This window comes from Cervus elaphus, chromosome X (genome assembly GCF_910594005.1).
Source record: "Cervus elaphus chromosome X, mCerEla1.1, whole genome shotgun sequence".
NCBI classification, from domain to species: Eukaryota; Metazoa; Chordata; class Mammalia; order Artiodactyla; family Cervidae; genus Cervus; species Cervus elaphus.
In genome coordinates, this window is record NC_057848.1 from 137599840 (window position 1) to 137612736 (window position 12897).

At 39.8% G+C, this 12897-nt stretch overlaps 1 protein-coding gene across 1 annotated transcript in view; it reads right to left on the bottom strand.

Moving 5' to 3' along the window:
• Positions 1–4284: 4284 nt before the first annotated feature.
• The window catches only part of LOC122690012 (cytochrome b-245 heavy chain), a 33938-nt gene continuing 25325 nt past the window's right edge, over positions 4285–12897 (bottom strand). Inside the window, exons 11-13 of the mRNA XM_043896920.1 lie at positions 11079–11225; positions 8268–8392; positions 4285–6831 (exon numbers count right to left, since the gene is read on the bottom strand). Of these exons, the coding sequence (XP_043752855.1) occupies positions 6705–6831; positions 8268–8392; positions 11079–11225 (399 nt within the window). The 3' untranslated portion in view covers positions 4285–6704. The remainder of the gene's footprint in view (positions 6832–8267; positions 8393–11078; positions 11226–12897) is intronic.

Genomic DNA, 12897 nt, shown 5'->3' on the forward strand with positions numbered 1-12897 from the left:
ATAATGATAAGGGGGGCAATTAGTCAAGAAGATATAATTATCATAAATATATATACACCCAACATCAGAGCACCTAAATGCTTTAAGCAAATACTAACAGATCTGAAGGGAGAAATAGACAAGTATCCAATAATCGTAGAGGACTTCAATACCCCACTTTCAACAATGGATAGGTTATTCAGACAGGAAATCAACAGGGAAATGAATCTGAAACATACTTCAGACCAATAGAACTAACAGGCATATATAAAACATTTCATCAAACAACAAAGAATACACATTCTTCTCAAGCACACACAGAACATACTCTAGGATAGAGTAAAGGATAGGTCTCACACAAGTTTTAGTAAATTTAAAAAGATTGAAACCATGAGTATATTTTCTGACCACAATGGTATGAAGACAGAAACCAGTAACAGGAGGAAACTGGAAAATTCACAAATATATGGAAATTAAACATGTTCCTGAACAACCAATGGGTCAAAGAAGAAATCAAAGTAAATCAAGAAATGTCTCAAAACAAATGGAAATGAAAAGTGCAACATGTCAAAATGTCTGGGATACTGCAAAGAATATATCTTAAATATTCTTACCATGATAAAGCAATTGTAATTATGTGACAGGATGGAAGTGTTAGCTAAGGTTATAGTGGTAATCATTTTGCAATATATAAATGTATTGAATCAACATGTTGTACATCTTAAACTTACACAATGTTCCATGTCAATTATATCTCAATAAATCTGAGGAGGGGAAAGAAATTGGTAGGTTACTGAGGTTTAAGATATTTATAAAATAGCTAGTTTTATTAAGAATCTAGATGTTTTGTAACCATCATTACAAAAATCAATTCAATGTGATTTCATCAATGTATCCTAAAATGACTGGGTGAAAGACTATCAGAGAAAATGATATTGATATCATCAGAAGTATTCCCCAAATGTTAATTACAAAAGTAAAATAATACCTTTACATTTATAACAGAAAAATCTGGTGGTCAAACTTAATACCACTAATAACAGGACAAACTGATAATACCTACCAACCAATGCAATGCACTAAGGATACAATGTCACCTATACATAGACTATATAGTAAATGATAGTTCTGTATTGGTGTTAAATTTCTTGGATTGATTCATTGCATTGTGGTTATATAACTGAAAGTTGTTCTTTGGAAAAACATTCAGTGAATCATCATGTTGTTCGCTTTAAATATCTTACAATTTTATTTGTCAACTATACCTCAACAAAGCCGAAAACATTAAAATAAAGTAAAAATTAGCATGAATCTGGTTAACCAATAATTCGAAATTAAGTTACCAAGATACTTAGATAGTATAAACCAAAGGTTTAGACACCACTCTTACCCAGCTATTCTTAGTGCATTATCTGTACCTAGCACAATAGCTTTAAAAAAAATCCTTGGTTACTTATAGCTTGTCTAATCTGCTAGCATGGCATAAAGAACATGAAATTTTTAGCTAGAACTATACGGACTTAATTTTGATTACAGTTGCCCAGTAGTTGTGGGATAGTTTGAGCCTATCAGTTATCCTCTATCAACTTCAGTTTTCTTTTTTTAATCAACAAAACTGAGATAAAATAGCTACCTTGCTAAGAGATGGGGGTTCAGCTCCTGGGTTGGGAAGATCCCCTGGAGGAGAGCATGGCAACTCACTCCAGTATTTTTGCCTGGAAAATCCCATGGACAGAGGAGCCTGGCAGGCTATAGTCCATAGGGTTGCAGAGTCAGACACAACTGAAGCAACTTATCACGTACGCACACAACTGCCTTGCAAAATCCTGAGGGATTAAAACATTTGACATAGTAGAAAGTGTTTATTAAAGATTAGCTATTGATGTTGCTGATGTTTGTTTCAGTTAATGACCTTTCCCTCCATGGCAGCATTTGCTAACCCCCGCAAGAACATATGCCCACATCTCTATCGCTTTCCTAGATGGGGGGGATCATAATTGGTTGACTCATTTAGAACAATGACCGACAAAGAACCGTGAGTGTATATCTATTCACAACCTGATTTGATGGAACCTAATTGCAAAGATAGAACCTAAAAGATGAGTAGAAATGAAAAAAAAAAAAAAAAGGTTGCTATACTAGGGCTTCTTTGCCTTTGAAATTCTATCTACAATATCAGGTGATACTCTCTTGTCCATTTCCTCGTACCAGTGTTGTGAGTGTCACCCGGATATCAGTACAGAACTCAGTACTTAGTTTTCCTTACTCAACCCAGAAATTGTGCCGGGTTTGGAATGGTAGGGACCTAACAGAAGCAGAAGATATTAAATACAGGTGGCAAGAATACACAGAAGAACTGTACAAAAAAGATCTTCATGACCCAGATAATCATGATGGTGTGATCACTCACCCAGAGCCAGACATCCTGGAATGTGAAGTCAAGTGGGCCTTAGGAAGCATCACTATGAACAAAGCTAGTGGAGGTGATGGAATTCCAGTTGAGCTATTTCAAATCCTGAAAGATGATGCTTTGAAAGTGCTGCACTCAATATGCTAGCAAATTTAGAAAACTCAGCAGTGGCCACAGGACTGGAAAAGGTCCGTTTTCATTCCAATCCCAAAGAATGCTCAAACTACTGCACAATTGCACTCATCTCACAGGCTAGTAAGTAATGCTCAAAATTCTCCAAGCCAGGCTTCAGCAATACATGAACCATGAACTTCCAGATGTTCAAGCTGGTTTTAGAAAAGGCAGAGGAACCAGAGATCAAATTGCCAACATCCGCTGGATTATCGAAAAAGCAAGAGGGGTCCAGAAAAACATCTATTTCTGCTTTATTGACTATGCCAAAGCATTTGACTGTGTGGATCACAATAAACTGTGGAAAATTCTGAAAGAGATGGGAATACCAGACCACCTGACCTGCCTCTTGAGAAACCTGTATACAGGTCAGGAAGCAACAGTTAGAACTGGACATGGAACAACAGACTGGTTCCAAATAGGCAAAGGAGTACGTCAGAGCTGTATATTGTCACCCTGCTTATTTAACTTATATGCAGAGTACATCATGAGAAACGCTGGGTTGGGGGAAGCACAGACTGGAATCAAGATTGCCGGGAGAAATATCAATAACCTCAAATATGCAGATGACACCACCCTTATGGCAGAAAGTGAAGAAGAACTAAAGAGCCTCTTGATGAAGGTGAAAGAGGAGAGTGACAAAGTTGGCTTAAAGCTCAACATTCAGAAAACTAAGATCATGGCATCCAGTTCCATCACTTCATGGCAAATAGATGGGGAAACAGTGGAAACAGTGGCTGACTTTATTTTTCTGGGCTCCAAAATCACTGCAGATGGTGACTGCAGCCATGAAATTAAAAGATGCTTACTCCTTGGAAGGAAAGTTATGACCATCCTAGACAGCATATTAAAAAGCAGAGACATGATGCATGAGACAAGTGCTCGGGCCTGGTGCACTGGGAAGACCCAGAGGGATCGGGTAGAGAGGGAGGTGGGAGGGGGGATCAGGATGGGGAGTACATGTAAATCCATGGCTGATTCATGTCAATGTATGACAAAAACCACTACAATATTGTAAAGTAATTAGCCTCCAACTAATAAAAATAAATGAAAAAAAATAATAAAAAATTTTAATATTGCCACTGTATTTCAACATAATTAAAAAATAAATAAATAAAATAAAAAAATAAAAAGCAGAGACATTACTTTGCCAACAAAGGTCTGTCTAGTCAAGGCTATGATTTTTCCAGTGGTCATGTATGGATGTGAGAGTTGGACTATAAAGAAAGCTCAGCGCAGAAGAATTGATGCTTTTGAACTGTGGAGTTGGAGGAGACTCTTGAGAGTCCCTTGGACTGCAAGGAGATCCAACCAGTCCATCCTAAAGGAGATCAGTCCTGGGTGTTCATTGGAAGGACTGATGCTGAAGCTGAAACTCCAATACTTTGGCCACCTGATACTAAGAAGAGCTGACTCATTTGAAAAGACCCTGATGCTGGGAAAGATTTAGGGCAGGCGGAGAAGAGGACGACAGAGGATGAGACGGTTGGATGGCATCACCGACTCAATGGACATGGGTTTGGGTGGACTCCAGGAGTTGGTGATGGACAGGGAGGCCTGGTGTGCTGAGGTTCATGGGGTTGCAAACAGTCGGACACGACTGAGCAACTGAACTGAACTGACATGTCATCTATGAAAACACAGAGTATCTCAATCCCACTAGGGCAGAGAAAATCTATGCCCTCTAAGTCCATCCTTGAATATGAAGATGAATAACACAGACACAGAGCTCATTCATTTTAATAATTGAGTGCAATTTTGATAGTTCTTCCCAAGAATTATCTCCCAGGGCCCCCCTCTCCCAAACTACTCACACACAACATCTACAAATATTCAAATTTAATAAACACAATGTTGCAAAAGCAAAAGAAATAAGAAATGCCTTCATAGCTTTGAGATTAAAAATAATGCTTAATCGTTTTCTCAGTAACTGTTACTAAATACTAAATGCTAAAAATGCTGCATGGGCAGCTGGCGGCTGGGGAGCAGGAAGGAAGCTCTTATAATGACAAGCATGTTTACACTCATTTTCCATCTTATAACCAGGATAACACAGGGCGTAACTCTCTGGGTGTCAAAAACAGAAAACCCTGGAGAAATATTTTCAGAGCAACAAATGAAGTTGGTTTTACTTATGCCACATAGGGAGCAAGGGCCCAGATTCTCAGACTCCCTGTAACCCTGGTCCCCCTTCTGGCTCACACTTTGTCATAAAGAAATGAAACCACAAATATGGATCCTGAGTCATAGCAATAGCACAATACAAATTTGTTGAATGAATGAACTGATACCTCAGGTGCAGTGTGAATGGGGTGGACCTAAGTTTCTCTTTGAAGAAACAGTCCTGGACATTGTGGGGAAATGACCTTCCCAAAGCAAGCCTGACTTGATGCCCTCAGTGCCCTGGGCATCCTGGGGACCCAATGGAACAACTGAGTTCTTTCTAGTTCAGCTCAGTCCCCTGAATAGGCCCACTCAGCATCAAATTTGTGGCCAGAATTTCAGATTCAATACCTTATGTGATCAAAATAAAATGAATACGTGTATGGCTCCTGCAATTACATTCAATATATACAAGACTTTAAGAAATCTGGGGTAGAAAGTGACCCCCTTCCCCTACCCTTCCCTTGTCCCATTTTTTTTTTTTTTTTGGCTTTCTCTCACTTTCCTTCTATTCTCTCCCTCCTTCCCTCCCCTTTCCTCCTAACCTGGTCTTCTGCCCTTCCCCTCTGCTCCTTTCTCCTTCTTTCTCATTATTAAAGTTGACTACTTCTAAATATCTGTGGCCCCAGAGAATATAACAAATAAAGCTGTTTTTAGTTCCCAGAAATAGGAGCAGTTACATTAACCGTGATTTAGAGATTCTTGGACTCATGAATATCCAGAATATGCTATTGGATCTGAATTCAAAAGCTACATAGTAAGCTAGGGATTTTAGTTTCTGGGATGTAAATTTTATCATGATCATGATGATAGAAGGATAAATCATTAGTTACACCAGCAAGATCAATTTTGCACGTGTATTTAAGTAAAACAAAGGGTGGATGCTATTTAAAGCAGATGTCAGATACATATTTGTCACAATTCTTAATTTCAAATTCACAAGTGCCGGCTGAGAGGACTGTTTTGGGCAATAAATTAGTTTGCATTTCTCTCATAGCATCAGGAGCAGGACTAAAGGAGCCAGCCAGAGTTATGAGAGGCGTTCATTTCTCTGCCTTCATCTCCCTTTGGTGCAATGCTTCAAATAAGAGTGTTTGGACAGGACAAACTATTGGTTACTAACCTTAGCCTGTTCTGTACCCTTAAGAGAATCAGGCTCGTTTGGTCAACTAGAGTATCGGAAGTGATTTCCTCAGATAATACTGTTTAAGGCTTTCAGTTGATTCTACCTTGGCACTGTATGGTTCTAAATGTTTTTTCATTCATTCATTCAGTTAACTTTCAATGAGTATCCACTCTTTGTCAAGCACCAGTGTAAATGGTAGGTCATACATACATCCAGTCAGTGTAATATTCTTTTTTAGGAGAAATCTCTGACCCAGTTAGGCTGCTCTATTGGTAAACTGGAGGATGTTGTCACTATTAAGTGATGAATCACTCTCAGCATAAATTACCTCCTACTTGGAAAATTTCCTTCAATAGGACAGTAATGATAACAAAGATGACACAAAAGGGAATATGAATAATTATTCCCTGGTTTGCTTCTTCTTTGGGGGAGTATACCAACCAATTTCCAGGCAACCTGCTATTGCTGAAAGATCACCAAACCTAGAGTCAGATGGCCTAGAGCCAGTCTCAGCTTTAATCTTAGGGAGGTTACTTCACCATTTTGAACCTTTTTTTTTTTCACCCTGAAAACTGAGTCTGAGAATCTTCGCCCTACCTTTCTCTGGCATTACTGTGAAGGGAAAAAAAAAATGGAAAAAAAAAAGTTTATATAATTGCTCTGAAAACCACAAAGCTCAATACAAATGCAAATTTATCACCATTAAAAATCTTTGACATTCCTTTCAGGGAAAGTCATCACTTCATAGTTCCTTTTTCTTTTCTTTTTTTTAAGGAAGGAACTTATATTATCCACTAGCATTACTTGGTTATTCAGTGGTACAACCCACACTTATTTCCTCATGGAAGGGACCAGTTAGAAGTTTTCCTTGTTGAAAATGAAATGCACTCCCCTGGGGCCAGAGTCGGAGTTGGAGATGCACTGCTTATTAAGGGTGTCAGCCAAGGCTTCCGGTCCGCAGAGGAAGACTCCTATTCTGGTACTTTTGGGGAGAAAAAGAGAAAGAAAAAGACAGTTTTAGGCTTTGGGATGGGATCAATTACAAAGCACATGGGGAGATTTCCTATTGATTTTAGGCCTCAGAGCAGAGTCTCCTCAGCTCCTTTGTCTTTCCACAAATGACAGAGTTCAGGTGACCCTCAGGAGGGTGGCTTGGTCCTGTTCACGGGGGCAGCTGGCTACTTCAAAAGGCAGCTGACTTTATTGAAAAAAAAATGACATTCAATCAAGGTTTATAGAAACTTCTACCACAGAGAAAATGGTGGTGAAATTGTGAGTCTGTGGGTCTACTTCCTTTCAGGGCTCTGTGTTCTCAAACGCTCCAGCATCATTTTAAAAAAAAAATTATTTTGACCACACCATGGGACATGTGAGAGCTTAGTTCCGTGACCCAGGATCGAACCACACCCTCCTGTACTTGAAGCGCGGACTTGTAACCATTGGATGACCAGGGAAGTCCCTCCAGTGTCTTAAAATCAGGAACAAACCCGCCTTAGGAACGGCAACTCTGCTAAAAACTTGGTGCGGCTTCGTCCTTCAACTTTTTAGATTCTAAAGCCTTGTTCCTCTAGCTGTGGTTTCAGACCAGTAGCCCTGGTGTCAGCTTTTCAAGAATACATATTATTGAAGTAGGTCAGCTGTGTTTTTAAATTGTTATGACTTCACACTTTTTTCAAATCTGCCCTAAAATATCTATTTGGCTTAAATGTCAAAGCTGTGATGATTTGTTCTTTGATGTGACTGTATTTCCAATTCCTTGTTCATGTTAAGATTTCAAGAAAACTCAAAAAGCCATTCAAAGCCAAGAATGCAGATTCTTGGGCCCCATCCCACATATACTAAATCAGCATTTTAAAAAAGCTCCTCCAATTTACATGTTCATTAAAGTGTAAGAAGCAATGACATAGTGTATTTATGGTGATTTCTTGAGTTTGTCATGTGTTCTAACAAGATAAAAGATCTCCTCAAAGCTTCATAATGACTAAAGCTTTAGTTAGGGCAGGAAAGACCTGGGGTATCTGTCAACTTATGATCTAGGACCCAAAAGCTATACATGAAAATGGGGCCAGTGTCTCCTTAGTAAACAATATAAATCTTGTTGAATTAATAGAAGCAGATACATGAGTGAAATTTAGGAGATAAAAGCAAAGAATTGAGTTACAGTCCTACTTGGGGGCAGCAGGGTTCAGAAAGTCTGAGGTGGGGCCTGGGAATCTTTGTTTGGAACTCACCAGTCAATTCTGGGTGTGATTTAAAGACTTCTTCTTAAAGTGAGAGATATTTAGAACCTTTTATGAGTGTGAATATAGTTATCTAGATATTTTAGTTTCCAGAATATATAAATCTAGCAGTGTTTGGGAGCTGCTCCTTTACATAGACGGTAAGCCTCAAGAACACTCTGTTGGGGGAACTCCTTACTTGGGGTGTTGACTTCCAATGGTCTTGAACTCGTTATCCCAGTTGGGTCGTCCATACAAGGTCTTCTGTTTCAGGCCTGTGATTACATCTTTCTCCTCGTCATGATGCACAGCAAAGTGACTGGCCTGCAGGAAAGGACATGAAATCAGAAAAAAAGAGGCATGCTCTATAAACACACACAAACCAAGCTCTAACTACCCATTCTAAATGTACATATTTGAAGCAAGGCATTATGCCAGAAGCTAGAAGGTCAATAACACTGAATACACTGATTTCAAGCCATTTATAGTCTAGAAAGGGAGACCTTGAAGTAAAAAGGTGGGCAATCCTGTTTGTAGACTAAGGTACCATGAATGCCATAGAGGAGGCACAAATATCTCCATAACAAAGAAGGGAGGACAAGTGGAGGATATGAGAAGGTCTCAGGCTGGCAGCATTTGAGCCAGACTTTAAAGTGTGGGTACGATTTAAATTCTGTTTCACTGTTTTTCTCTCTGCAGTACATCTAGCAGTCTGTCCCAAATATACTCCCACTGTTTTGAGAGAATCACTAAAAATTAAGACAATCATAGATTAAAATGCACTCATATTTTGCTAATGTAATGAGACATCAAACCAAGCCTAAAGCTATTAATAGTCTGTGTGGGGGTGGGGTGGGGAGGGGTTGCTTTCTGTTACCATTCCAGGGAGCCTCAGTTTGAACCACAGGTATTTTTTAGTAAAAATGGTTAATTAAATTTAACAATTAAATCAGATTTTAAATTCACTGGACAGGAGATGGATAATGGGGATGGAAGAGGTTAAGAAGGGTGGTTTCTCTGGTTTAATAATCCTGTAGACACAAAGTTTTGCAAAGCAAAAGAATTATTTTTCAATGCAAAAAATTTCCCATTTAAAAAAAAAACAGAACTGCAGAGCAATTTATATATTATACATTTTTGCCCCTGGGTTTCATTTTTATCAAATTTTGTTGTTGTTATGTCTTTAAATTGCAGAAGTGACATCTTAAAACCACTTTTCTAGAGCAGCAATTTTCATGGTCATGTGGCCCGGGACCTATGTTTGTGGGACCTACGGGACCTACAAGACTTTCCGAAGACTTGGAGAATTTATGATAGGCAATATGCCAAAACCTGAATGAGAAGAAGTTAGTTTTCACAGGTACAAGGTACATGTGAAAAATGTCTCTGATGAGGAGCCAGTGTGTGGGTGTGGCCAGCTGAGCCAGTGACCAGAAAGTCTTGCCTTAGCTCCTCACTCAGGAGGACAGTTAGGCTGCTTCTGGGCCAAGTCATTAACGTTTGCTTATTTAGAAACATGTTACCTGCTAGGAGTCATTAACTTGTTTCTAAGTTTCTCAGTCTCATCACTTTAGACATTTGAGGCCAGATAGTTCTTCCTGGCAGAGAAGGAAATGGCAACCCACTCCAGTACTCTTGCCTGGAGAATCCCAGGGACGGGGGAACCTGGTAGGCTGCAGTCCATGGGTTCGCTAGGAGTCGGACACGACTGAACGACTTCACTTTCACTTTTCACTTTCACACGTTGGAGAAGGAAATGGCAACCCACTCCAGTGTTCTTGCCTGGAGAATCCCAGGGATGGGGGAGCCTGGTGGGCTGTCGTCTTTGGGGTTACACAGAGTCGGACACGACTGAAGCGACTTAGCAGCAGCAGCAGTTCTTTGTGGTGGGGGGTTGTCTCGTGAATTGTTATCTTATCAATACTTGTAGCTGTAATTGTTTTATCCATTGAAAATTCACAAGTTCATTGCTAAATGTCTCAGGAGGGAGTATATATACATATGTATACTACACACATGTATACATATATACACACATATATCACCTTCATTAGATATATATTGATTTATTTACAAATGATTATCATGAACTACTGGAAGTGGCAGGTCCTGGCATATTTATTACTTGGATGCCCTTGGACAAATGACCTAAGCTGTTCTGGGCCTTGGCTTCCCTATCTGTAAAATATGGATAAGGATAATAGCTACTTATAAGGTTGTTGTGAGGATTTAATTAGACAATCTATATAAACACTAAGAAGAATACTTGGCACAAGCATATGCTTAAGAACTATTACCAGTTATTATGACTCCTTATTAAATGTATTATGTATATTATAAAACATACATAATACAAATTAAAGGAATATATACCCATATCTATGCATGTGTATACATATTTATGGGCTTCCCAGGGGGCTCAGTGGTAAAGAATCTGCCTGCCAATGCAGGAGACATGGGTTTGATCCCTGGGTCTGGAAGATCCCCTGGAGTAGGAAATAGCAACCCCACTCCAGTATTCTTGCCTGGGAAATCCGAGGGACAGAGGAGCCTGGCGGGTTACAGTCCACGGGGTCACAAAAGAGTTGGACACAACTTAGTGACTAAACAACAGCAACATACATATGCATGTATATATATGTATATACACACACAGAAGGAGAGTACAGAAGGAGAGTGAGATAAAGCTAATGTTTTCTTTTCTTCCCATAACCCAGTGGATCATCTTATCCACCTGCTTCAATACCCCTGGTGGAGCATTGCTCTAACCAGGTCACAGTCATGGCTCTGACTTCTTTGCAGGCTCCCTAGCTTTGACCTGTCCCACAGACACCAACTTTGAATTTAGTCTCAACAGTCTGAACATATGGGCATACTGAGTCAGAGTGAATGCGGTGGATCACCTGAACCCACTGACTAGTCTTAAAACAAGACACTCCAATAGCCAAGGGGAAGTCGGTAAGCCCTGGGTGCTATGGGAGAGAACTTAGATTGGGGATCTTGTCCTTACCTGAGACTCATCCCAGCCAGTGAGGTAGATGTTGTAGCTGAGGAAGCCCGAGTTGTTCTTCTCCTGCATCTGGGTTTCTAGCAGCTGCAGCAGGTCCGCAAACCACTCAAAGGCATGTGTGTCCCGGCACAGCCAGTAGAAGTAGATCTGAGGTGGGGGACAGACCGTGAAGCAGATTATTTGCTGTTCAGTCATTCAGTCATGTCCAACTCTTCACAACCCCATGGACTGTAGCATGCCAGGCATCACAGTCCTTCAACAACTTCCGGATTTTGCTCAAACTCATGTGCATTGAGTTGATGATGCCATCCAACCATTATATATATATTTTATTTTTAAATTGAAGTATAATTGATGTATAGTATTATATAAATTACAAGTGTATAATAGAGTGATCAACAATTTCAAAGGTTATATCCCATTTACAATTATTATAAATCATTGGCTATATTCCCCATGCTGTATATCTTTGTAGCTTATTTTATTTCTAATAGTTTGTATCTCTTGATCCTCTGCCCCTATGTTGCCCTTCCCTGTCCCTTCTCCCCACCGGTAACCACTAGTTAGTTCTCTATATCTGTGAATTGAGTTGATTATATTTAAATAGAGACCTATCAGCTTTGACATATGGATTTCTACCCTCCCACCTTCCACTTTTCCCTGTTGCTCAGAATGTCTAGAAACATAGGTTTTCAGAAAACTCTAGATATTTGACAAACTAGCTCACATGAACCTGCTCTGGCCTTTACATGGCAGGATAGTAAATAAACAGCTTGTTCTCAGAAATCTGTAGCTTAAGAAGAAAACATGAGCCCACCACTTGCCCCCTGGGGCTGCTCTTGCCTCCCAGAATTCCTCACTTCCTTGGATTCTCCTTTCAGAAAGATCAGTAGGATGTAGATGAGCCATGGTTGCCACCATGCAACTTCCCTTCCTGCTACACCAGACACCTCTGAGCTCTAGGGGAAAAAGTAGTTATACCCACACCTCCTCAACATCGAAAAGAGGGGAAGGGAGAATGAAAGTCAAAGTAAGCTCCATATGCCTGTTAGAGGTTATCTCTCAGGAAGATCCCCTGGAGAAAGAAATGGCAACCCACTCCAGTATTCTTGCCTGGGAAATCCCATGGACAGAGGAGCCTGCTGGGCTACAGTCTATGGGGTCGCAAAGACTTGGACACGACTTAGTGACTAAATAACAACAGTTATTAGAGTGACTCAAGCTTTATTAAAGAAGTCGTTTCTCAGGCAATGAAACCCAATTTACATGGGACCAAAAATTCCCCTGGGATTTTACTCTGAGGAGACAGCCATAGAAAGTAAAAAAGGAAAAGTGTCACAAAAGGACATGTCTCCTGCCCTCCCCCTGCGAATAAATGTGGGGGAGGGTGACTGGAAATGGAATCCACCTCAATATCTAATAGAAGATGACAGAAAAATTATTCTATATCCTCTCAATGGAACATGAAGGACTCATCAAAAATGATTATTAGCAAGCTTGTGACAACACTGAAAAACACTATATGTTTTCAAAAGAGTGGGACATGAAATTGTACATACTCCATACATGCAGCTTTCTAAAAATGTATAAACAAGTGGAAAAATGTTGGAAGAGAATTTACCAAAAGGAGAATTACTGGATTGGGATTGTGAAAACTTTAGCTCTCTCTTCTGAATTTCTAGTAATACTACGCAAATACGGTATATTACTTTCAATAATAGGCCTGATTCTATTATTTGTTTGTTTCTTTGGTGGTGCTGCGAGGCTTGAGGGATCTTAGCTCCCTGACCAGGCATCGAACCCAAAACCCTTGGCAGTG